We start from the raw sequence: 27,860 nt of genomic DNA, 5'->3' as shown, positions 1-27,860 counted from the left end.
AAGCACACCTTGATTAATGAAAGAAGTGTAATCTTTTCCCTAGCAATCTAAGGGGAAACTATTAGCACATAGCTTGTACTTTCCATGCGTTTCATTTTGGCACCTGATTTTCAGTATAATGTAGCATACTAAAGGACACTTCCTGCCCTCTATTGTGACAAGGAAGATAGTTTTATGTCTTTGTAATCACAAGCAAGTTTTACCAAAAATTTTAAAAGTGGGGGGTGGGGAAAAGTATCTCTCTTGCTCTGGCAGTGGCATATTCAAATGATTCTCTTTAGGATCATGGGAAAAACATCACATAACTTTACTCTGTACATTGGCTTTTGCGTTGCATAACTTTTACAGCAGTAATAATGAGCCACAGGGTTTGTTGTCATACTTAATTTACCGTTAGCTGCTATCCAGTGTTTTCCCTTACTTTTAATATAGTAATCTGTGTAAGTGGAATGCTTGAATTTATCCTCTATATACAATGCACGTGTTTTTTTTTTTTTGTCTTAATAAATTATTTGTTGTTTTAGGTAATGAATATACGAAAAGTGTTAAATCGATTGGATAAACCTCAAGGACTTTATCCAAACTACCTGAACCCTAGCAGTGGACAATGGGGACAACGTAAGTATACTAGTTGGGACTTTTCTTCATTTCATTTGTTTTGTTTAGAATTTGTAAAATTTTTCATATTTTTTTTTTATAAATTTTTTTCTGGAATTATGTCCCCCCTACAGGGAGCATGGCTATCAGCATCCTTACTAATTTAAAAGCATGTAACTTGTCACCTGGCCACACCTAGGCCCGCCCAATCTATGGATTACCAGTACTTTCACTATTGCTGAGACCCTCCCACTAGGAGCTACAGTGTCTGCGAGGGATGGAAATGTAGAAAGATTTAGCTCGGTCAGGGGTGCTTATGGAAATTCTTTATTTACTTTGAGGTTTGTGAATCATCTAGTAACTGGATTTGGTACTTTTTATCTAACTTAGCTGAACTTTAAGGCATACATTTTTGTCATCTAACTATACTAACTAACCTAATGTATCTTGGGGTTCGCCACCTGTAATCTCTTGGACATCATTGGTCAGTTAGAGGGAATAACAGAACTTTGTGTAAATTAAAACTATATTACTTTGCACAATACTGTAAGTCTAGTACAGGGGTGCCCGCACTCTTAAAATGACTAAGTCAGAATGATCTACCAACAATAAAAATGCTAAATATATATTTATTGATATACCAAGTATGACACAGAAGTGACTGACGCTAATGAGACATTGAATGGCAGAACAATTCACTACAAGACTATAGTGACAGGAAAGCTACAGTTCACCTGTCCTAGGGGAATGACATCCTGCACAAGAAAAAGAACTGCTACTCTGTACAAAGTTATCTATGTAATTGAACCCTGAGCCTGAACTGACTTGGCTGCCAAGCATTGCTCACCTCAGACTGCCCTCCGGCCCCTACTGTTACACACCGACTTCTCAATGGGAAAGTGTCCTGGAGTGAAGGATGCAAAGCTCCTGGTGTTGTCAGACGAAAGAGACCCCCAGCATCCCTATAGACGTACAGCAGGGCTGCTGGTAAACAGCAGGGAGGAGTGAGGCAGGGCTCCGCGATCCACACGCTTTGCCTTTGCGATCGACCAGTTGATCGCGTTAGACCAGTTGATCACTGGTTGGGCATCACGCGTTGGACATATTTGCAGAACAACTTGTATTTCATCATTAATGTGAAGGTGCTACTTTGTTTAATTACTTGTTGATACAAGTCCATGAAGGGTCACTGAGCTGTGATGCTTAAATCACGTAGATTATATATATATATATATATATATATATATATATATATATATATAATGAGAGGGGTAATGAGCAACAATGTTTTTTGGTTGACTAAAAAGATTGATAGTGGATTTGATTTTCAGTTAATACTGAAAAGAGGCAAATTGGAGATGTTGCCCAAAGAGACCAATGAGAGTCCAGCTTTACTTCTGTATACCACATGAGAACAGCAAAAACTTTTTACCTTTCAGTGGACATCACCACTTTTTTCCTTTCACCTAGCTTTCACAATACTTGTCCATGAACTCTAAATAAATTAGCACGGTATTTATTTTTACTAACTTATGTTTTCGTGTATATGCTGTGTTTTAAATATGAATTAGCTTTAGAGGCTGGGGCAATGACATTTGTGAGAAAAGACTTTAAATTCCCAGCCTGTAAATACTTCTTTTCTTGAATAATGTTCACACACAGTAACAAGACCTACTGAATCGGCTAAGGCTGTATGTTCTCACAGATAATGAATCACACAGAGCACCAAGGCTCTACAGGGGGATAAAAAGTACAGAGCCTAAACAAAGCGAACTTCTGTTCTTTTCTTTGCTCGTTTTGTCTCTCTTTAATATATATCCCTATTCATAATGCTAATTGCTGCAACAGAAATGTTTCGGTCCTCTTACCAAGTATCTAAGGTACAAATAGAGATCCTTTGTTATAGATTTACTTTTGTTTGTCAACAGGATGCTGGTTTTAGAAAAGGATGCCAATTTGAGCTGCTTTATTTAACCTCTGTATATAGTTTGTATAAGAAATATCTTTACACCTGTGTGTATAAAATTCATATGTTCTGGACTTTCACCCGGTTTTCCAAACTAACAGGATAGGTTTCTATGGTGATGGTGTATGGGGAATTCTAAAGGTCATTCAAATAAATTCTGACTTCCTAAATTCTGTATACTAAATGATAGTTAGTGCAATTAAGCATAATTCTACCACCTGAATACCTAATTTTTACCTCCAGCCATTAAAAATCAACCTTCCCACATATGTCTATACACAGCAGTTGATAGCTCCAATGTGTAGGTGGAATAAAGCACATTTTACATATATCCTGGAGTGGCTGTTATAAAGGAAAGGCAGGATCTGCATTTTTTTCAGTGCAGTTAATCTGAAATAGTGGGTGTCTATAAATTAGGAGCTTTACATAAAGTAGCATTAACGTTAGAATGTACTGGTTTGCAGAAATGTCACAGAAATCTTAATGGAAATGAAATCTCAGGAGTATGGAAACTTTCAATGCTGATCTTCCTTTAGAAAATGCTAATTGTCTGTAACCATTAATGGTTACAGAACATGGTCACTGATCCTGGAAATATTTGTAAACCAGGATTTCTGACTTACATATGGGTTTTAGGTGGATGATTCTAAATGTTTTCATACCAGAGAAAGCCAGGGAACTGGCTTTTTTAGGCTTTTAGCAATGGCAGCCTCTTAGTTTGTGATAACAGGGTTCCCATGCCATAGTAATTGTTTGCAAGATGTGTTCATGAAAATCAATCAAAGTTTTAGTTAAGTGTGTCTTTCCTGTGAAACGTGTAACTATTTTCATGAATTACATACAAAACAAAAAGAAAAAGAAACAGGATTTTTAAGGCATAGCAATAATTTTCTCATATTTATAGTAAAACAAAGATTTTATTTTACAAAAAAAATTCATTTTAAAAACATTAAAATAAAACCTAAAAAAAACACATTTTTGGAGAAATAGTCCCAATTTTTGTTCAACACGTTTCATAGACAAAGTCCATTGAGATAATTGAGATAATTCATAGGATCTACAATCCCCTCAAAATGACCGCTCACAAGGATCCCAGTACATCCAGTACTCAGAGGCAAAGGCAGGGTCAGCAATCCAGTCTAGCTAGGAAAATTCATTTTTATCAATTGATCCTTGCAAATCCTTTGTTTCAATCTTGAACGTGTATATATGTGTATAATCTTCCTAGTCTAAAATTTATTGCTCACCAGCTGGATTGGCTGTCAGGTGAATATGAATACAGTATTACCCCGAAATTTGCGGGGGTTACATTTCTGGACATTTTTATATATATATATATATATATATATATCTATATATATATCTATATATATATCTATATATATATCTATATATCTCCATCCATTCTACAATGGATAGATACATTTTGGCATGGATATGCCCTTTTAGGATCCTGATCCCACAATTCCTGTTCTCAAGCATGTGCTGAGCTCCTGCGACCTTTTGAAATAAATTCCCAATCAAACTCACCTAGGTAGGAAATCGGGAAAAAATGGAAAGATGATCAAATAAATATCAATTAAAAAGTTAATAACGTTACCAAACTAACAAAATTGTTGGATGGGGTGGCATTATATTAGTTTAGTTTTATGTGAAAGTACCATTAATTGTTTTTGAAGTAGCATTCTTTAGGGACAGCATCATTATTCCTCCTATAAGTGATAGGGCACTAGAATAATGTGAATCGGTGGATATGTGATTTATTTATTTTTGAATTAGAGATTGTCAAGCAGAATTGGTTTGTTTTATTATCTGTTTTATCATTCCAACAAATTTATCTTCAAAGTTGCTGTGGCTTTCCATTGATTCAGTTTTTACCTGCAAATGATGACTTACTTTGGCAGAAGAGTTTGTACTCTGTCGGAAACATGAAACTTATCAGTTGGTGCAGCAGGAAGCAATTTATGACCATAATTTATATATTTATGTATTGTGGATATTTTTAATGTCCATGTTGTATTGAGAAAAATATATAACTTTTTTCAATAACTTATGTTCTTGCTACACAGTGTAGAGAAAAACTAAAAGTGCCTTTCCTGCTGGGACCACTTTGTCTAGTACCATAATTAGGTCCTGGAGTACCTGCACTTGCTGCTTCGGCATTACAGCATGACCTGGACACGCAGTAAAACCCTATAGAAGCCAATAAATGTCAAAGTTTAGTCTGCAAAACACCTTATACAAGTGGTTAAGTTGTGGGTTTGTGGAAGATGGACCTATCCATGTTTCCACAAACCCCAATCAGAGTCTGTTTTTCTTGTGAAACCATTTGATTATTTTTAACAACTTAACGTGAATATTTAGGATTGTGCTGAAAAGTGAGTTTGTTACCTACTGCAAGGTCTATACTGGGAAATTCTCTGACAATTGTTGTCCACACTGACACTTTTATGAATGTAGCTTACCATGCCTCTTATACAGTACAATTATATAAATAGTATTTATTTTTTTTTTTTTTTTTGCAGATCACGTGTCTGTAGGGGGACTTGGTGACAGCTTCTATGAATATTTGCTGAAGGCATGGCTCATGTCAGACAAGACAGATGAAGAGGCCAAGAAATTATATTATGAAGCTGTTCAGGTAAATAAATTAATATCTTTTCCATGAGTAGCTGCTATTTTAATTTGGCTTGGTTTTTTCTTTTGAAAAGTCATATAGAGGAAATATCGGGACAAATGCTAGAACACTCCTTAGAAAAACTGGTTATTATACAGGAATACCATTCTATGCTGTATGTGTAACGTTTTGAGATGTTACCACAGGCCATAATTTAAAATTAAAATTTCCAGGTACTGATGTCTAAAAGCTGTAAAGATATTCACAAAAATTTCCTTGTGTCATACCTATCCCCAATGTGTGAATTAGCCCCTTGTCATTGAAGTTGGTTAAAAACATAAATGGTTGGTTTCCATTAATTTTAAATCTGAGCTTTTCTACAGTTTTGTAATTTAACTATTTATTTATTGTACCCATCTAAGTGAATTTCAAATGTTAGATTATGTGGTTTATTTCCTTTATAGTAACTAGGAGATTGATTCCAGTCTTTCAAATAAAGGAAATCAACTCAGCTTTGTCACACTTCTCACTGATGGGGCATTTATACACGCTGGCCTCGTTACCAAGTACACTTTGCTAATAGCGGGCCGGACCCCATTTTCCCTTCAGCCATTGTTCTTGTCAAAAAGTTGCTGGGAACATTTTTTTCCCCCCCAAAATTGGATTTAACTTGTAAATTCTAAAAGCAAGGTGTATACTTTCAATATAAAGCACTTTTATGATCGTATTATTTACAGATTAGCATCATACTTTATTATGTACTGTTATTTTTACCTTGTTTTTTCATAGCTATAGCGCTGATTAATGCAGTTATAAACCCTTTAAATGTGCAATAAGCAGGGAAACATAGTGCTTTCTACCTAAAGAATGTTGTAGTGCTTCAGTAAAGATTTCAATAATGCCATATATCTGTGGTACGCTTACAATTATTGCACATAAAGCTATCATCTCTAAAACTTTGGCTGCCTTTTTTTCACCGCTGTTCAATTGGTAGATGGAATTGTTGTAGAAAGACAAATATTATGCAGTTTGGTTAAGGTGTTTTTTTTTTTTCAGGCTATCCCTCATGTAAGGTATGTTTCTCCTTTTAGTGCCAAATAAATAAATTCACTTGCATGGTTTTTGTCCAATATGTTATGTATACATCAATACTTTCCTGAACCTTATTCAGAAAGAGAACTTGGAGTTTTTAATGTGATCTAAAGCTAAACAATGTTTATCTTGTTCCTTTTTTTTTTTCTTTTTGTAGTTTTCTAGGCAACGAAATGTAGCCTTTTTTTTTTTTTTTTTTTTTTTTTTTCTGACTGCACATTTCAGTCAAAGTAAACATTATCAATATTATCCTAAACTTCTACAGCTCTTAGTGGATTTAAAATTAAATGTTAAGACTATGTTCTCCTGTAATAGTACATACAAGGGTGATCCCTAAATGTGTCAAACCCTAAATAATTTTTCTTCTTATTCTGACACACAAATAGTGTAGTTTCACTTTTGTCTTTGTGCCTTTCCTGCTGCATTGCCTAAGATGTCATAGTGGAGCTATGAAAAAAAAAAACATTTTGGAACAAAATTTATGCCATTGCCTGAACACGGTTACTGGATTAAGGCAGAAAATGAATGACCTTTAACACTAAACAACTAAGAAAACACCATAAAATATCTGCAAGCACAACCACCAATATATATAAATCTATAAAAAAAAGTATTTTACATGAATGAACAGCTAAATGATTGCAAAATTGTGCCATATGGTATTATATATTATAAAAAGTTCTGCGGAAAAATGACCTGAACTGTGTAATCGTCCTCCCTCAGAGCATCTTGGCAATCCTCTGAGTAAGATCTGGAGTGTGTGTGTGTGTGTGTGTGTGTGTGTGTAATTTTTAGGGGTTGTAAAGGGCACATGTAAAAACATGACTTTGGAAAGGGACTGTAATTTCGGTGATCCTTAGCAGTCATGTGTAATGTGACTTCATTCTACGACTCATGTCCCCATGTCCTGAGTTGCCCTTGAGGGTCATATACGGGGAAGGATTTTCATATACAGAGTAATTTTTACCTTTGAAAGCCATATCTTATTGAATTTACTGCCCTCTGTTGGAAAAATACTAATAATGTGTCTGGACTCTGGCCATCAGAATTTGGAGTTGAACACCCCTGACCCAGTCTCTAACTCTTTTGGCATGTCTGCCTGTTCTAACCACCTCTTGTATATCTATATATATCCAGTTGTATTTATGAAGTCTCTGACCATATTGACATCTTTTTTTAGCAATACATTACCTGAATTTTATACAGTTCCTATATAGTGTCAGGGGCCACTTTTGAGCCTCTCTGCATCGAAAAGTTAACCATCATGGATGTAAACGAAAAAAGGGGTTTTCTGAGTTTTTAGTGTCTGGGAAGTTTCTAGACAGCCACCAGGTTGTACAACCAGGTAATTCATATCTCCCCAGTGTTACTTGTTGGTTCTTAACTACCACTGTCACCTACCAACTAGTACCTGGCATTTAGCTGGTATCACTCCACAACAACCACCTGTCAAACGGAGTTTTAATAAACTGGAGGAAGTATGTCTATAGGCCAGTGGTGTGTTAGGAAGCCTTCTCGTCTAAATGCTGATAAAAAAAACAATTTGTCTACTCTAAGAAAAATTGTGCTGTGTACCTAAACTCATGTCATCTTTTCAAACAAAACCTATGGTGGTGTTCCCTCGTTTTCAAAAGACAGGCTGTTATTTTCCACCCAGTGCTGATGGCACAGTTCATCACAAGATGGTGAAAGAAATGTTTTTGTCTGATGTGTTGGAAAAATGTGCTCAGTTTGAGCAGTACAGATAATGTTTTCAGTAAGCGAGATGGCAGCCCCCAAGAAACGGGACACATTCTGCAGCTCTGTCCAGCAAGGTGAGCTGATACTGTGCACTAGTAAAATCTTCCTTAGTTGTCTTTAAAATTTAAATTTAAAGAGTTTTAACTTGCAGAAATAATTATAGAAGGGTAAATAAGTAATAAACAAGTCAGCAGTTTTCTCATTTAATATATTTGGAGTCTGGCACAGTGAGCCTGCATAGAGGCCATGTCAGTTGAGTGCATTACTTGTTTACTTTGAAGCAACTGTACCTGAATACAGGTAGTCCCTGGGTTACATACAAGATGGGCACTGATTTGTTCTTAAGTTGAATTTGTATGTACGCCGGAACAAGTACATTATTTTAATAAATGTAGTTAGGACCGATGTTTGTCTCAACTGATTATTGGGCCGCATGGTGTCAGTTACTGTGTAAAATCCTCACTGTAAGGTAATCACAAAGCAAAAAAAAAAAAATCTTTATGGAGCCTAAACATTCGTCAACTTCTGGAGCAAGATGTGCTTTGATATGCATAAAGAAACAACTGCAGAGTTTGTCTTGGTCATTAAAGAGTTACAAGAGGCTGCAGAAAGAGCTCAGTTGTAAAGATCACCCACAAACTCAGCTGTGTTTTGCAAAAGCTTTCTTTTGCAAGTCATGCAAATTGCCCCCCTCCAAACCTTCCTTCTGCACACAAACGAGCAGGGAAGCATACGTATGTCAATGTCCTTAAACTGGGAACACCTGTACCAGGTCTTTCTGAAGTTCTCCCGGAGTGATCCTTGGCCTTTGGATAACGCTTCGGATTATTTTGACTTATCTGTCATAAATCTTGCAAGGAGCACTTGGTCATGGTTTAGGGTGAAATAATGTTCTTTCCACTTCCGTGTTATGGCCCTTACGGTGCTCACTGGAACATCCAATAGCTTAGAAATACATCGGTAATGCCATCAGTATGTTTTTTTTTAAAAAGAAGTTTGTGAAGCTTGTGTGATACCTTGGTAATCAGATGTAATACCTATAGCCCATTAAATAGGACTAAACCAGCTGATAATTTGCACTGATAAATGGCCAGATTGCTTTTTAAATACAGATTCCAGCAGCTTTCTTAGCTTTACATGCCTTTTTGCGCCTTTTCTTCATGTGTTCAATACTTATTCCCTGTGCCATTCAGCTTTGTTACATATAACCTATTTTCTGTACGTATTTGTTTTTATATCTTTGTATGTGTGGACTACTTTGGTTATTACAAACATCTGGTATAAATGTCATGTTAATAGCCCCATTAAATGGGGGAGAAAAACATTGACGTTTTTTATACTTATTTTCCCCACTGTACTAACTTTGGTCACTACCCATTTCACTGCACTACATTACTATGCCTTACTTGTTTGTTACCATAGCAGCTATCATATTCAACTTCAATATGCCATATTGTGTCAACACACACAATTGGAATGCATGAGTGTATTATTGTATGTATATGTATGCAAGCAGGCCAGTGTTTTGATGTGTAGGTATGTATTTGATGATGCATGTGTAAATGTGTATGTGTTTGAAATATTTATGTATATGTTTGTACAGGTAGTCCCCGGGTTACATACATACAAATTCAATTTAAGAACAAACCTACAGTCCCTATTTTGTTGAAGTTGGAACAGGTACATTATTTTAATAAATGCAATTAGAACGAATGTTTGTCTCTACATATTATTAGGCAGCATGGTATCAGTTACTGTATAAAATCCTCACTGTGAGTTAATCACAAACAAAGCAAAAAAAAAATCTTTTTGGAGCCTAGACATTTATTAACTTCAGGAGCAAGCTTTGCTTTGATATGCAAAAAGAAACAACTGCAACGTTTGTCTTGGTCATTAAAGAGTTACAGGAGGCTGCAGAAAGAGCTCACACCCTTAAGATCACCCACAACTCTAGCTGTGTTTAGCTAAAGATTTCTTCTGCAAGTTGTGCAAACCGCCCAAGCCCCCCCCCCCCCCCCCCCCCCCCACACAAGCAGCAGGGATGTCCTCAACCTGGGGACTACCTGTGTATATTATGTTTTTTAAGGGGGGGGGGGCAGCTAATTGGGTTGTCCTGCCTATATCAAAACACTACTGTTGTGTGTTAAACATTTTTGCGGGATATCATAAGTTATTATTTTATGTACAAGTCACAAATGATAGGGTAGATTTTCTTTTGCAAAGTATTTGCCCTTTACGTCCTGTCCTGATCCCTTTTCTTTTTTGTTTGAGCAGGGGCATTAAGGTAGACTTACTCCTTAGTCCACCACATGTTTATTTTTTTTTTCTGGGCTCTTCCAAATAATTGTTTGCAATGCCATTAGAAAAAAAAAACCGTCTTGCCTTGTCACTTATGTACTTCTGTTATTTTTGAGTGTATGCAGAAAGTTTTGATGAGCCATAAAAATAACAACTTTGCTATTATACATTCAAGGTGCAGGTAATCTTCTAATGACGCCTATGTTAAAAAAAAAAAAAAAACAGATGCAGACACTGGCATTTCCCTTTCTGTCTTTTGTCATACTAGAACAATTTATTATGAATATTTGCTTCATTTCTGTGTTGTTTTGCCTTAAACTGTATGATTTTCCATCTCTGATCTGCTGCTATTTCCAGAGTTGTTCATACAAGATGATTACAGTGTTTATCAAGCTCTAGCAGAAAATGCTGAGGACCCTAATGATACCTTTCTCTGACTTCCAATATTGTGCTGCCTGTCTTGAATTACTAACTTGAATTGGCACAAACCTGTAGTTCTCATCTCCTTGTGGCATGTCATATTTTTTTTCACCTGATTGTTTAGTATGGTTGTAAGCTGGAAGTGCAGGTTTAGTACAAATTATAGATGTTATCTTGGTTATTGATGCTTTTGCTTCATTGCAATTATAAAAAAAAAAAATTAAAAGGAATATAGGGATTGTAGCAAAGTGATTGGTTTTGTTACTTAATTGAGTGTGTGATTGGTTTAAAACATAGCAGGCCAGTGTATTATTCATGCGTGCTGCAGTGAGGGCATCCATCCATTTATAAGGAAGCTGTTCTCTTTCTGTTCACATTCCCCCATCTTTAGGAAGTGAGCAGACTCTACACACAGGATAAATTGCTTCTATTATTCCTCAAGGTAATGTGCTTCTATCTTCTCCATGCACACACTGTATGTGTTCATTAAGTAGTCATCATTCTTGGCATTACCTTTCTTCTGTAATGACCGTCTTTCATTAGCATGCTATAATATCTGTGTCCAGCTTGCGTCAATTAATCATGACACAAAGCCATGCTGACTCAAGAGGTAACACTGATCTTTTTCATTGTCTGGAACTTTTTGATATGCAAAACATAAATATGTTATTGTATTACGCCATTTGATTACTTAATCTGTCAAAACTGTTGTCAGAATGTTGGGCTTTACCATAGCAATGAGTTATTAGTACAGTACTAATTAGCGATGTTTGTTCCAGTTTTCAGTAAGGTACTTTTGTAACAACCCATGGTTATTTATCAGCATCCTCATAATATGCATGTGTTTAAGGTCTTCAGTGTTCTGTGATTACTTAATCATGCAAGTTAAACAGATTATAATATTGTCCTTTATATGCTAAAACATTGCAGAAGAACAAGCACCAGCTTAGTTTGCAAAGAATAAATGCTTACATATAAAACTAGTGCTATTGTCACAATTTTTCAAGGATAATTGCACCTTTTGCAGTATACAACTCTATACTCACCTTCCCTGCAAAATAGTCATACAGATGCAGGCTAAGATAAGATGGATCGCCTCCACATGATGTAGGCTTAATTTATCGGTTTTTCAGATGAGGGTGAGGAAGTGCGTAATAATATAATACTATATGTCAATAGTTTTTATTGCCATGAATAATGTACAGTCTTTACACAGTAATGTGTTTCTAAATTGATTGTAATTTATGCAGATACTAATGTTTCAAGTGTTTGTCTATTGTACACAAGGTCATGGATTCAAAGCTGTCGATCAGCATTTTTAAGACTAAGTTCAAGCCTTGCTGTAGAGTTGATAATTTGACAGAGTAACATCATACATTTGTTGACAAACAGGGGAGAGCCATGGACAGCGCAGATCAGTAGTAGAGGGCTTGATGTGGCTTGTAGTATAACAGAAAGGAAATAAGATGGTTATAAGATACTTGCTGCATTTTCTAATCCTTGTGTGGAAGGTAAAATGTGCAGAGCATCTAGTCACATATTCAACATACTCAGGGGGCAACCTTTTTCTTTTTCTCTTTCAACAAATGGACTGAGTAAAAATAAAAATGGGCAACCTCCATACACAATAACTTTTTAGTCCTTGACATACAAAATACCTCTTTTATCCTGGTCTCCTGGTTGTTCTAATTGTTCAAAGCTTACTTACATTTCTGAGATGCAAGACAGTAAAAAAACCTCTAAATCCTCCTTTTGTAGCGGTCTTTGAATAGGACACCATAGTCAAACACGCCTTAAGTTTTCCAAAACTCAACTCCTTTACAACTCCACTCCCATATAGCATACAACATATAGCAATATCCCACCAAGCATCCAGAAATAAAAAACTCTTAAACTACATTTTTATATGAATTGCTACTGGAAGTTTGAGGATAGAGCACATAAAAGCACTATTTGTACAATATACAAAGAAAAGGCATAGAAAATTGTAGTGTAGCGGTATTACAAAGCATGCTAAACTGCATTCACCTTAATACAACTAACAGATACTCATATCGCTGAAGGTTCTTCATGTGCAGCATGATTTATGCTGAAGGTCCCCCAAACTAGCAGTTTATAATATCTTTTTTAGAGAATTATCATTCCCTTGGTTTTTTTTAGGAATAAAAATACAATTTATTTAACCTATTTATATCCTAAAGTAACATTTAGGAAACAGTCGGTGCTCATTCCTTGTGGATACTGGGGATTATATAATTTCCATTCTCCACACCCACAAACAAATAGTCCTATAGCAACCAAAATTGTGACGTAACCAAATATATGTTTAAAATATATTTTTTTTCTGAGATACTGTTTGCAGTTCTCCAAGGTAAATCCTCTGATGTCAGCATTTTTTTTGTTTGCCATATATATTTTACATAGCAGTTATCTCAGGGTTACCCATTATGTCACGTCAGCAGTTGTTGCCAGATATTCGCTGCATTTTTGGTTCTTTTACATCATACATAAGATTTTTTCTATGGTAACTGATCAATAATAGCAAGTAATGTAATAATTGCACTGGTACAGGAGTATTCCCTTACCTCTATTGCTATTTAGTCTTTACTATATGAGTGCACCATTCATATCCTCTTAGTAAGAAATCCACTGCATAGTAGTGGACCTGGGTGGAGACATTACTAATTGACCATGGAGCCATTGATTCGGTAAGAGCTCCTTATGGGAATTTTAGAAACATCAGTGAAATCTAAAAACAGGTAAGTATATGTTTTCCTCTGGAACCGCACTTTGTTACATCAGTGGAACAGATCAGACTTTTTATATAGGTAGGTAAGTAAGGTGACTAAAGGGAAAGGGTATAGGTATTTAAATGAGAAAATCATTTGGAAATCATGTGAAAAAAAGGAAACCTAATATTTGGAGCTGGATATGGACTGAAGCCTATTGCTTTTATCTAGAATAATATGTACTTGAGATTGGTTTGAGGACCGTGATGGGCTTTGGCCCATTGTGTGACCCACCAAATGATCAACCTCATTAAAACCTGCTGAATTAAGATGATTTATTTCTGAATAATAAATCTAATGCCATTTTAAACGTTTGCTCCTGTTCTTATATCTGTAAGAATATCTGACTGGATATCCACAGTCCGGTCAGTTTTAAAAGATCTTTGTGGAATGTTGTCTGGACAGGATTGGTATTTAAGGATGGACACCAAAAAAGTCAAAGTACATCACTTAAAGTGCCTAGAATGTCTGTTACACTGTTAGTTTGCTGTGAAATGACCATCAGGTGCAGTTATGTAAAATAATGTGCATTTTTGTTTTTGTTTTTTTACAGTCCATTGAGACTCATTTAATTCGTAAATCTAGTAATGGCTTGACATACATTGCTGAGTGGAAAGGTGGTCTCCTGGAACATAAGATGGGCCATTTAACATGTTTCGCTGGGGGCATGTTTGCTCTTGGGGCAGATGGTGCACCAAATGATAAAACAGGACATCATATGGAATTGGCTGCAGAGATTGCAAGAACCTGCCATGAGTCCTACGATCGCACAGGTAAGGCATTAATAGTATTTTCCATGTACTAGGTATTGTTGTGCATTTATTGTTACTAAGAGTAAGGAAAAATAGCAGGTAATGAATCTGTTTTTTTTTGCCACTGTTACTACCTTATAAAAGGCTTTGATTACCTGTCTGTGCCAGCAAGATTACTAAAAATCCCCTGCTAAAAGTTTTGTTTAGGAAGTTTTTTTTTTTTTTTTCATATATTCTCTCTCCTGCTGGTGCCCACTTCTAGCGGCGCGTGCCACCCAGCACTTTCGGGAACCACCCGGCTGTTTTGAGTGGTTACTGAAGAGTCGGGTCACAATACAGGTGCTGAAACCCATCTATCCATCATTTCTTCCCACCCGGATAAAAAACATTTCTTGGTTGAACGCTGTAATGTGTCGCACATTCTGTCTTTACGCTCAGTGCTCCTAAAAGAAAAAACGGACAAAAAAAATGCTGAGCCCCCAAAGGTTGGGATACAGAGAAGATTACATCCACAATACATATACCTCATATTTAAGCTTTATAAGAGGCTAGGGTGATATTGGCACATCTGGGGGGGATACCCTGGGGTTGATGACAACTGTTAGATATACACACAATGGCTCAGTTGTTCCAACCTAATAGAATCTAATGGCCTGACCAATCCTTCCCCATTTTTATTACTAGGAGGAAAAGATCACATGCCCATCTTTTGTCAGTCTGTGGCTGGTGTTGTGGGGTAACATAAAACCTTAGCACCCAGCTTTAATGTTTGTTTTTATATATGTATAGTCCATTTCTTGTCTTGTTCATCTCACAGGATTTATTTCCTAATGCTCTTTTTTACTTAGCAACAAAACTGGGACCAGAAGCTTTCAGGTTTGATGGTGGAGTTGAAGCTATTGCTACCAGACAAAACGAAAAATATTATATTTTGCGACCAGAGGTGATTGAAACCTATTTGTATATGTGGAGATTCACGCATGACCCAAAATACAGGCAATGGGGCTGGGAAGCAGTAGAGGTAAGATTTTCTTTTTACCTTCTAAAACACCTAACTCAAAATGATTTTGTGTTGTAATATAGCCAGCCAGCAACAATGTAGATATGACTTTTACATGTTCATGTTCTTGCCACATATTTAATGGTAACAATTCAGTTTTTTGGAGCCTTCAAATGGACTACAGCAAATTGTCATGAACGCCTAACACTGTATATCTAGACACTGCAGTAATCTAGTCCCATAATGTGTTTTGTATCACATTGTAATTGGAATCTGGCAAACTGTTAGATTGGGTGGTCTGCATTCATGGGAGTGGGGGCAGACCTAAGAAAAACTGTATTTTAAGCTTTAATATAAAACCTTGCTGACAAAAGCTTTCTGTATTGAGATAAATTTCATTTTTGTAGTATACAGACATCATTAGACCCCCGACACAGTTAAGAGTAAATAGATTTGATGAATAGGTTCATTGAGAAGCACTGTCAAAAATGGTCAGCACCTTGTTGATGCACATTAATGTAGAGCATAATTAAAGCATATTGATTGTCTTGTTGATCTATAGTTATGTAATTACTATTACTTTTTTTTTTTTTCTTTCCCTAAACGTTTTTTTATTTATGATGTGAACTTTCTAAGGAATTTGAACAACCCAAAAAGATACTCTTCCCTGGACCTCCCTCAGTGCCCATCATATTCTTCTCTTAGAGTATATAAATGTGTCTATGTTGGTCAAGCTCATACACTCACCTTCATTTGAACAGCATCTCTTAAGTCAGCTAGCGCTACTGATATTGCATCCAAGATAGCTGTTCCCAGCAATAGTCTTAAATCTTTTGGATGTCTACACAAGGGAAGTGTTCACAGTAAAATGGTGTGCATAAAATGTTAAATGCACATATGCGCTTATGGATTTATTGGGTAAATTAATGGTCTGGGGACAACGTATCTGTAGATTTGTTTTCACAGTTGGCTATTTCCTAATCTAAGCAACATATGCTAGATATGCCTGATATCATTCTACTATATACATTGAGGCTGAGTTTGAATGACCTTATGTGCAGGTGCAGTGGTTATCATTCCTTTCCAGTCAATTTAAACATATTTCTAAAGGCCTATTGTAATATAATGTTCCTAATTTGGAGAGACATTGCTAAATAAATTACTAGCAATTTGCTTAACTTAGCACTACTGCATTACAGTACTGAATGTTCATTAATTCTGATGTTCGGGCTGATGTTCAATTTAATAAGCTTAAGGTAGAGCTTGAGAGACATTAACAAAATTGTCCCCATTGGTTGGCATAGTGTTTATTTAAAAACCAATGGGGAAAACATATTTAAATGGGTTTATGTAATGGTAGGCCTCATTTAGAAATGCAATTCGGGGTATACAGCAACATTTGTTTTTACTTTTGTACCCCCTACCCTACACTACCCTTTGTTATTTTTTACTTTTTTGGTTTGTTTACCATTCTCTGATTTGTTCATATTCTGATCTAATACATTTGTATAAGCTGGAGAACTTCTTTAGTACTGATATGGCTTCATTATCTTCCATGCACCCAGCAAAACATTACATAATTTGCATTTTATATGCACTTGCCTAAGAAATTTTTTCATCTGAAGAAAGCGGTCATCGACATATAAGACGTTCAAAAGTGTTATTACTAGTGAGAATGACAAACTTAGAATATATATAGTCTGTGATGCATGTTAAATCGAGCTATGAGACACATTACTTGTGCATCACTGCTGCTTTGTCTGTGAGTATTGATTGACGAAAATGACTTTATCACTTTTTTCTTTTATCAGCAATTGTTTTAATGCGATGTAAAAATAGAAAGTGCTTGTTCTCTGAATGTACATGGTATCAGACAAAGACAAGACCTTTGAACACTAAACTTTGCTATGAAATCAATTCCCTGTAACATTTCAATTAGATTTATTTAATGTAATTTCTAATTGAAAAGGCAACAAATCAAGAGCCTTCTTCTAGCTTAGTTAATATTTCATGCTGATTGGAAGTCACACTTAGAAAGCTTCCTGCTAGATGAATAGTTTCCCTTTTTCATTTAACTGATTATTGTTTTCAAGTATCTAAGAAGGATTTCTGCGAGCTACAGTCTTAAGAGCCTGAAAATATATTTTACGGAAACCAAATTGAATATACATATGGATTTTTTAAATTGGGTAGCAATTTAGACTAAAAAGGAGATTATGAATTTTTACTTATTTTTCATAATAAGCATTGCCTCCAGAATATCTTGAAAGATGGGGTCCTGTTGTTAAATTTTTTCTTATGCTAGTCTTAAGTACAGTCTTGGTTTTGCTAGGGTTGTGCACAATCAGGTGGAGGTTTATTACATTTTCCCATCAAGTATGACAGGCCTGAAGAGGATAAATTCTGAACTAGAACAAGCCTTTGTATAAGTAATAGATTTCTGTAGAGTTCCCATCCATAAAACCCCTTTTTTTCTACACTAAAAAAAAATGTTATGGAAGTTGGAGCTGGGTGGTAGTTGGGACTATCCCATTTGTAGAGTGTAGGCTAAACCACAATGTCCAAATTTCCTTTCAAAATGCAATTTGAATTTGTGAGGTTAACTGTTACCAGCCTTGGCACCTGGAGTTTAAAATGTTTTATCCAGAGCCAGCTTGCATGGAACAAGGGGGGGGGGGGGGCAAGGTGTGCAGCTAATGGTTACTATTTCACCCAGCCTAGAACCAAAATATATGATTAAAGTAAGACTGTGGTGAGGGCATCTTGTTTTTTTCAGCAAAGCCTAGACGGATGTGCAGGAGATCATTGTAGAATACCCCCCCAAATAAACCATGACTAGCTATATATATATATATATATATATATATATATATATATATATATATATATATATATATATATAATTTTTATATATATATCCTGTTAATTCTATACTGTTCTTTCTATTTCAATTTTATTTGCATCAGTTGTGTAACTACAATTTCAATATGCCAAGATAATGGCAAAAATTTTTTATAATGCTGCTACATTAAGCCTGTCATGAGAGAGCTTTGTGCTGTCATTGTTTTGGTACAATAGATTTAATATTTCGAGTCTTGGAACAAGCATGCGGTCAGTAAGTCATAACTTCTCATCTGCAAACAGGTTGCAGGTCATTGGCTCTCACACTGACAGTTCTTTAAAATCAGAGTGCTTGCTTTTTCATAAGGAGCATTCAGCAACATCAGTCTTTCTTATAAAAGTATTTGTGATGCCTCAGATTGAGTAGCTGTAGGATTACAAAAATCAAATGGATTTATTAAAAAGTGTTACATCTTAGTGTACTTTTTGATGCAACCATTAACAATTAACCTCCCTAGCGGTTCATTTCTTTCCGGTTTTATGTGTCTAAAAGCGGTACATTGTTTTTCATGAAAATTTGTTTTACAGTATAATATATTAGTATGAGTATAATAGTTTGAAACACAAAATCATGTAAAAATAATACATTGAATAAATTAAAAAATCTATATATTTAAAAAAAATATTTTTTAAAAAAAATTATATATACTGTAAAATAAAATGTTCTTGAAAACAATGTAGTGCTTTTACACATATAAATCCAATGTATTGCAATACAGTTATTTTGTATTGAATGCAATACAAATAGATTTTGAATTTCCCACCCCGCCCGGCCGGAGGAAGAAGGACGAGGACAGAGATTGCGGCGATGGACGATGCGGGACGCCGGTGGATCAAGTAAGGCTGTATTTACTTACCTTCCCATAGGTTTACCTATCCCAAGTGTGACCGCTTTCAGCAACTTTTTTTCTACCACGAGTCACATTCGGGGTTACCGCTAGGGATGTTAAAGTCACTGTATTTCTTGAGTTGTAACCTTTTATAATTTTTAACTTTAATAGTTTTTCTATGTTTTTCATTTTTTTCACCATGCTGGCACCAGTGTCTGCTTTAACTAAAAACTGGGCTTAAGCTCAGACATTCTTTTATTGCATTCAAATATTTTCTGGGAGGCGGCACCTCCTTTCTGTAAAAAGTATCACTCGAAACCAGATATTTTTGTTAACCCATCTCCTTAGCACGCTTGATTCAGTAGCCATTGAAAGATTATAGAAAACCACTGCTGTAGAGAAATACCTTCACCTAACATAAAAATAGCGTTTACTTACTGCTGTATTCAGGAAGTTGATCATGGCTAATCACACAATAAATGTACAGTGGTTTATAAAGAGACAAATGTCACCTGTCATTAAGCAGCTAACAAATTTCACATAAACATTTGCTGGGAGATTACTTTGTCTTTTTATTAAGGATGTTGGTGTATTTGACCAGTTTGGTGCTTAAGGTGGCAGGTCAGGCAATTTATTTGAATGCATGTTATTATGAGAGAGCTTCAGAGTCCAAAGATTAGAATTAATATTTCACTTAGTTCATGGTCTGTTTGTGTTAAATTCTGCTCTTTGCTGCTAAGTATTCTACAGGTCATTTTGGTCCCTTCCAGTTCAGGCAGTGGTTCTTCTTGCCTATTTCTATACCATTTTTTTAACATAAATGCTAACAGGTGAACCCACGTCATGCAGTGGAACATCAGGTATTACACATACCCAGAAGTTTGAAATACTTGCAGTGGTCAGGCAGCAATAAATAAGCAATGATTCAACAAACAGACTTCCAGAAAGACAAGTGTGTAACTGTGTTAATTAATGATGAATTTGCATATAAAATGACATTTATATGGTAAAGCTAGACTTTAGGTGAGGATGTTAAGGCCATACCTACTATGTGGAGCTTCAAAAAAACAAAATGGGCATACCAGGGGTGTGAGAAACAAAGTATATATAAACTGATTTTTACTGGTACCCTGGGAAGAAATGTTCATTTAGCCCCTGCATTAGTCCCACTACAAATATAGTTTTGTCAATTACCTGGATTTAGGTTTTAATATTCTTTTTTTTTTTTTTTTTTTAAACTATATTGGTGTTTATGAACTTTGCATGGAGTCTTATATAGGATGACTGTTTATATATTGAGTGCACAAAATGTGCTGTACCATAATAGATAATTATTGGATCTATTATGTCTGTATAATCCAGGTATGGAAGTCACATCTTCCACAAGCTAAACTAGAAGAATGCTAATTATTCACAGGACCATTAAAGCTTTAGCAATATTCTTATCACTGAGTTGTACAATAAAAGTGTTGAGTAATGTAGGATATTAAGATTGTTCTTTTGTGTAGTTCGGTTAAGGCTTTAAAAATGAATCCGTATTTAACATGTATACTGAGCAGTACACATTCTAAATCTTTGAACAAGGAATGAGATTTTACATGAACGCCGTTTCAGCATGTTAAATTTCAATCTTTAGTAGGAATTTGTATGCATCTCAATGAATCTTATTATACTAATGCTCTAATATAGTACAACTGTAAATCCAAAGTGTCACAGAAACCTGGCAGTGTTAATTGACTTGCTGCCTAAACCAAAGTAGCATACATCATCTTCTTTTTCTTATCTGTCTTTGTAAATTGAAACCATGCCCCATATTCTTTGCAACAAGGTGCCTTCAATTGGCAGAAATGTGAAAGGTAATTGGATTTTGCAGGTTAATCGAAACATTGACAGATTCATGTGCAGTAGCCTGATTGTGTTCTTGTTCTTGTCAGGCATTAGAAAAATTCTGCCGCGTGGAAGGAGGCTATTCTGGAGTCAGAGATGTTTACGCTACACACCCAAGCCACGATGATGTGCAGCAAAGTTTTTTCCTTGCAGAGACACTTAAGTAAGTATGTTTGCGAACTGGTTGTAGTATACTGTGCTTCATGAACTTTTCATAATGTGCACAACAAGCACACCACATGAGGCATTCAATTATTGTTTTGTGTTACGAACATAAGTATTGAATCCACAGGATTAGCATGTTCTCCAGACAAGCATCACATTTAGATGTTGATTGAGCATATTTGTGTCCCTGTAAATCCACTTTCCTAATAATACCACTCTTTAGAGCCTATTGAAGAACAAATTATTCAGTAGCACATATGTTACTTTCTTTTGAGCATTTAGGTTGTGGCCAGATTTGTCTTTGCCAGCATCTTTTTTACGGATAATAAACTAAATTTTAACATTATCCTTTGCTGCTGACTAGAAACAAGGTTGGTATAAACACACCCATGGATCAGATTTTAGGTCCAATATAGATCTGCTTCTGTTCTGCTTGCCCAAGGTCTCTTGCATTTATGTGAAATCTGTCACATGCACACCTTCATTATGCTGGGTACTGCCTAAACAGTAATTGCAGTACCCATTACTGTTTTAGCATCATGTCGCTGTCACATATATTGTTACTACAAGGCTGCTAAAAGTTAGGCGGATGCATTATTACTTATTTATGGACTCTGCTCTTCTTTTTCAGATATCTCTACTTATTATTTTCGGATGATGATTTTCTACCATTAGAACATTGGATTTTCAACACTGAGGCACATCCATTGCCCATCAACCGAAAAGCTGACAGAACGATAGAAGGCTTGGATAAATAAAAACTATTCCAATTGCTTTTTTTTTTTTTTTTTTACATTACCATTTACTGCATTCCTTCAGTAATCCATTTGACTGATTGCAGGACCAACATCCTTCATATCAACAAGTTTCTGTTCCTGAAGTTGTATTCCAATATTTGCAGTCTGTCATGTTGACTCTGAGATTCCTGGATGATTCGAGTCATTCCATTGTAATTTTTAAACTGATTGTAAATCAAAAGCACCTTTTTTCCCTGTGGACATTCCATTTAGTTAGCTTAGACAATCATCATTTGCCATATAGAAGAGAACGATCTGCACTTTGTTACCAATTCTTTCCTTTCGTGTGACTGCAAAGATCCTTTCTCCTCCGTGAGGAGATTGTCTGCTTTATGCTGTAATATTTTGCCATGTTGCAAAAAGCCATAAAGAATAGTATAAAATCTTTTCTTTTTTTTCTTTTTCCAGTTATATGTGAATCTGATTTGTCTGAGTTTCTTCTAAGACAAATTGTGTAACTGTGACACCTTTCCTATTATGCGGGTTTTCTTTAGTAAAATGTTCAAAAGAATTTCCTTTTTAAAGAAAGACAAAAATAACTCAATACCATGCAGGCGTTACTCTATTTTTTGGCAATATTTTTTTTTTTTTGGTTTCCTGCCTGTGTTAAATAATTAGTGACCTGATTATTATATTAAGCTGTTCTAGGGTATTTTGAATATTAAAGTTTAGAATTATCTATATATCTGATCTATAGACAATCCAGGTTGTGCAAATAAAATAATTTTTAATATGTTCAGATTATTTTTCCTAGGGAAAGATTGCTCATCCTTTGTAGCTGAAAGTCATTTCATTTTTCTTATCTCTGAGCATCAAAAAGTCTGTGCACCCCTACATTTGAACTTCCTAAATGACACAGGTTGAGTTGGACCAGTTGAAATAAAGGGATTTGACAAGCCTGGATTTATGAAACTGGAGACTGAAAATTTGTCATGAAAACTGTATTGAATCAAATATCTGCTGGCTAATTCTTGACTTTGATTAATAAAATAGCAGTATACTGGTGCATCTACACAAATGCTTGTGGCATTCGCGCAATTATTGGCTTGCTTTAGGTGGGCAAATAAGGTTAAAAAAATCAATAATTTAAATTTTCTAGTGCAGTTAATACAATGAGCCAATACCTGTTTTTATTAACACCCCAGTTTTCATTTATGCACTTTGTCATGTAGTAATAGGATTGCTGTTTTATTATAATGAAAAAATGTGAAGGAAATAACATGTCTGTTAGAGGTCACAAGGAGCTGTATGACTGTAACAAGGTGTGTGCATCAAAAGCATTGATGGTTTGTGTACCCACCAGTCTGTGATGTGTACATAAATGTTATGTTACAAACATTTTCTCATCTACACCATAAATCTGTAAATTACCCTAATCAAATTGGAAGTGTTACACACTAAAACAAAAGGGGGTAAAAAGGATTAACATTATACACAAGTTTGCTTTCAGGTAGAAAACTGTACAGTGACAAGTCCTCTTTAAATAAGTTGTCTATTTTGATTCATACATTTCTTTTGACCACGGTCTATGTATTGTCACTTTTTTTGACCATGCTCTCTACCTCAGTTCATATATATAATGCTTATTCTAGTGTTCGCAACAAATTGCATTACATTTTGTCAGGTCAGTTCATCATGATCTTGCTTTCAGTACTTTGACCAATTCCATCCATTTTCAAATAATTTTAATGAAATAAAAGAAGAACCAGCACTTTTCATAGAATCCCAAAACGGCCATTTTAAATTGTGGTATAGGTTAGGAAAGTCTGAAAACAATCACGATTCATTGCTACTTCCTGTTACAGTAATATCCATTAAATGTATACCTGGGCAAAGCTATGCAGTACATCACTGCAATGCATGCATGATTCTCCACGTTTCATCTCTTAAACACTTTAAATATAGAAATACCCCTACTGACTCATCACATCTGTCAGTGAGCCCCCTATGTTTCAAGCTGAAAACAGTCCCTCTGCTCTAATAAACTTCTAAGCAGGATTATCCGCACCGCCCAAGGATCCTATTGGGACGACTGTCCCATAACTTACATACCTTTACATTTTACCTGAGACCAGTCCAGAGATTTTATTACCTGATCAGGCAATGAAGGGACCTAATGAGATATAAACACAGCAGTAAATACCTGACCAAATAATTCTGATCCAAAATAGGACTACTTTGGTAGTCTTAGCTGTATTCCTATTTGTTAATGAAAAAGATGTCAAGTTGTATTAGGTGCAAAGTGACCTTTAAAAAGCATAATGATAATATTGTAACCCAATTTGTTCTATGGGTTTTTCATTTATTTTATTTTTTTATTTGCTTTTTTTTTTCAACAAACCATCTGGAAACACATGCCAAGTATTGACTACAATCTGACAATGTAACCTGGTCTAAATTTTGTGGCATGTTTTTCATACCACCAGGGATATGTAGTTTACAGTTTACAAGACACCCCACAAGCCACAATTTGCACCATCCTCCAATTGCAAAGATGGAAGGATTACTGCTGTTTATAAAAGTCAAATAAGAAGCACAAGCATCTTTTATTTTGATTTGTCCTTAAAACGGATAAACTAAGCTTTAGATTTCCTTTTGAGTGACACTGGATCATGAAACTGTTTAAAGTATAACTCCACTTTTGTTAAGGAAATTATAGTCCACTCAGTGTAATGTGTACTTGGCATGGATTTTAACAAAATGTGTTGCAGATTCATACTTTTTCTGTTCTGAAGAAAAATTGTTTTTCACAATGTCTTTTCTTGAATGATTCCCAAATCAATGGCACTTTTCAAATGAGGAATGCCACAATCTCTGCAGCCCTTTGGTTGACCTAAGAATGTCCTGGGGTCATTTTGTACACCAATGTGTATAGAATGCCATTAAGTTGCCATAATTTGAATTTTCTTACCTTTTTTTGAAAATTATTGAAATAGAAATGTTTTAAAATGTTTAACAATTTTGTTTTGTTTTTTTTTCTTTTTTTTTCTTAACAAAAGTGGAATTTTCTTTTTACATTCGTGATTTATTTTTTTCTTGCATTTACAGTTCTTGAAAAGAAAAATAATGCAGATCAATGTTTAATATTTTTAAGCAGATTAAAAAAAAAAAAAAAAAAAAGACTAATCACAAACATTGTTAACATTTATTCTGTTGACAAATTTTAGCAGAAAGTCCATTTGTTTTCTTTCTATGCATTGGAATTTATTTTTTGACATTCCACCTTTATATAAATTAAAATTTTAGGGATAATGTAATAGATTAAAATGCACAATTTATAAGAATTATATTTGTAAAATTCTATTGTGAATAAAGTCTTTTATTCTACATGAAGTTTGGTAGTGTTTTGATTATTGTTGTAGATGGTAACTTTAAAGATCTCCTGCTGTCAGGTAACCGTGCTTTTATGTTGCAAAAATATCACAAAGACAAGTGGTGGTGATCATTTTTATTACTGCTTGCTTGTTTTTGTTTGTTTTGTTTTTTTTATTGTAATAAAATGTAAGACTTTTAAATTAACCATTACAGAATATATGTAGCAGATTTGGTCCCATTTAAAATGCGCTAACACTGGTAAGATGCCAATCTCGCAGAATGCATTGTATGAATCCAAGCTACAAATTACCATTTTGTGATGGGAAAGCAAAGTATGATATGTGTATGTAATGAGAGGATACATAGAATAGTTTTTAAGCACGTGGGCACACACTGATATTTATATCAGACTGTTCCCTTTTTAAGTATTGCATATCTAATAACTAAATCAAAAATAATACTACATTAAAATGTTCCCATCAGCTATTTTATTTAGTTTGTTTTTGTATATTTTGTCAGTGCAGGTGATAAAGGAAGTAGTAAAGCTAGACAAGCAATAGTAGAGTGACTTTTCCGATTGAGCAGTGAAGAAAAGATGTAAATACCTGAAAGTAATTGAACAAAGTTACAATTCATTTGGCAGGTAAAATTGTAAACATGGAACTCAATAAACTTCACTGCTTCCATCTTATGTATGTCACAAGAGAATTATGCCTTTCTGGTAAATTCTAGCAGATTTTCTATACAAGAATGGAGATACTAGATGGGATATGATTGGTTGGCTGTCAACATCAATGCCATCAAAGCACAAAATAAAATATCCGTTTTATCAAGCTTCTTAGAAAAGGTATTTGTGTATCGGGACAAAATCTGGTTCTTAGCGGGTCCTAAAATTAGGTAAATACAACCTGATGAACAACAGCACATACCATTTTATACCATGTATTGATTCAACAAAATATATGCAGATGAAGGGAGTAAAGACTTTTACCACTTAATAGAAAGCCAGCCAGGTGCTGATAATGAATGCCCTTTAATTGGTCATCAGTGTGACCACCTCTATAAAAGCAAACGTTTTGGCAGTTTGCTGGTCTGGAACATTCAGGTGCGGTAATTCAATACCTAGAGGAAATATATTAGCCATGACCCTAGAGAAGCAACTGTTGTCTATCAATATGGAAAGGTTATAAAGCCATTTCCAAATTGCATTCTATGAAAGTCCATTCTATAGAAAGAAAAAATATTCAAAACGCTTCATAGGAGTCAACATCCAAGCAAATTTACCTTAAAGTCAGACTGCAATGCTCTGAGATAGAGCTCTTGGGATTTTCCCCCAATTTTTATTTTTTTTTTAACTACAGGCCTCCGCATGTTAAATCCTAAAGTTCATGACTAAAGTATAAATAGAAAATGATTTTGTGGCTTGTTTGGAAGGGTTGCCAGGAAAATGTCTCCTAAAAGATCCAACATTACAGCTTGGGTTTGCAAAGCTGCACCTGAACAAACCACAAGCCTCCCAGTCCTTTAGACAGATGGGATTGAAGTACAGAAGTTTGGTTACAATGCACACCCCAATGCACAATGACCCCAAGCATACAAACAAATCCACAGATTTGGCAAAATGGCTGAAAAAGAATCAAGATCATTGCAATGGATTACCCAATTGAAATGCTGTGTAGGACCTTTGAGCTGTGCATAAAATAATGCCTGCAAACCTCCATGAACAGAAGTAATGTTTTACAGAAGAGAGGGCCAGAACAATGTGAAAGACTAAAATCATACTTAAAACAATAACTTCAAGTTGTTGCTTCCAACGGTGGTTTCCACAAGGTACTGAAATACAAACTGGACTTTTGGAGTTTTTCAATATGGCTTCTTCATATTTGTTAAAGAATGAATTGTTGGAATATGTTGTTTTACATCTGAATTTAGATTAAAATTTTAGAACCTGAAATTAGATTAAAATTTTAGAACTAGATTATTTTATGTTCTGATACATAAATCCTTAGAATTGATAGAGACTGCTTTATATCTAAATATATTTTCAAAAGACACAATTATATATAATAAGTGTACAAGCAAAATAAAAAAGGAATCAGTAATACTTAAATTAATGCATAATCTGCACTCCCTGTTATGTAGTAAGTACAGATGGGGTTTAGGTTTCTTCCTCTTTTAGTAGGTATATTTTGAAATAACCATGGTAGTCTGTACATGGCTTAATATGCTTTGTGATACAGGTAATATACACAGCTACTTTAAATACTGGCCAACTATGTATTAGTGTACTAATGTATAACAATAAAAACATCTAACCATAGCTGTCATGTTATTAAAGGGCATAAGAATCAGATGACGAACAGTACTTTGCTACACAGAGGATAACACATTGCATTTCATTTCATCCCACAATCATACTGGTTCTCATAATTGATAACCAAGGAATGTTGGTAAATAAACATGTTCTGAAACTAAGAACGTTTTCTTTGCAGGTGTAATCCTTCTTTCTCATAAGCAAATAACTTACTGTTGTAGTGTTGACTCACTGACAAAAAAAAAATTCAGGTGACATCTATATTGCTTCACTGTACATTTTGAGCTCCAAGCAATGTTTGTGTAAGGAAGATATATGAGTGTTGTTCCTTGATACTAAACATAGCAGTAAAAATGTATAGTGTAGGATTGGGCTTTAAA

General features: G+C 35.0%; 1 protein-coding gene across 1 annotated transcript in view; it reads left to right on the top strand.

Moving 5' to 3' along the window:
- The window catches only part of MAN1A1 (mannosidase alpha class 1A member 1), a 62,062-nt gene extending 36,884 nt beyond the window's left edge, over nt 1-25,178 (top strand). Inside the window, exons 5-10 of the mRNA XM_072408826.1 lie at nt 525-618; nt 5,089-5,204; nt 14,073-14,292; nt 15,120-15,292; nt 20,937-21,052; nt 21,686-25,178. Coding sequence (XP_072264927.1) covers nt 525-618; nt 5,089-5,204; nt 14,073-14,292; nt 15,120-15,292; nt 20,937-21,052; nt 21,686-21,812 — 846 coding nt within the window. The 3' untranslated portion in view covers nt 21,813-25,178. The remainder of the gene's footprint in view (nt 1-524; nt 619-5,088; nt 5,205-14,072; nt 14,293-15,119; nt 15,293-20,936; nt 21,053-21,685) is intronic.
- The last annotated feature ends 2,682 nt before the right edge of the window (nt 25,179-27,860 follow it).

The sequence above is a fragment of the Pyxicephalus adspersus genome, chromosome 4 (genome assembly GCF_032062135.1).
Source record: "Pyxicephalus adspersus chromosome 4, UCB_Pads_2.0, whole genome shotgun sequence".
Lineage (NCBI taxonomy): Eukaryota > Metazoa > Chordata > Amphibia > Anura > Pyxicephalidae > Pyxicephalus > Pyxicephalus adspersus.
This window is presented reverse-complemented; position numbering and strand designations above follow the sequence as displayed.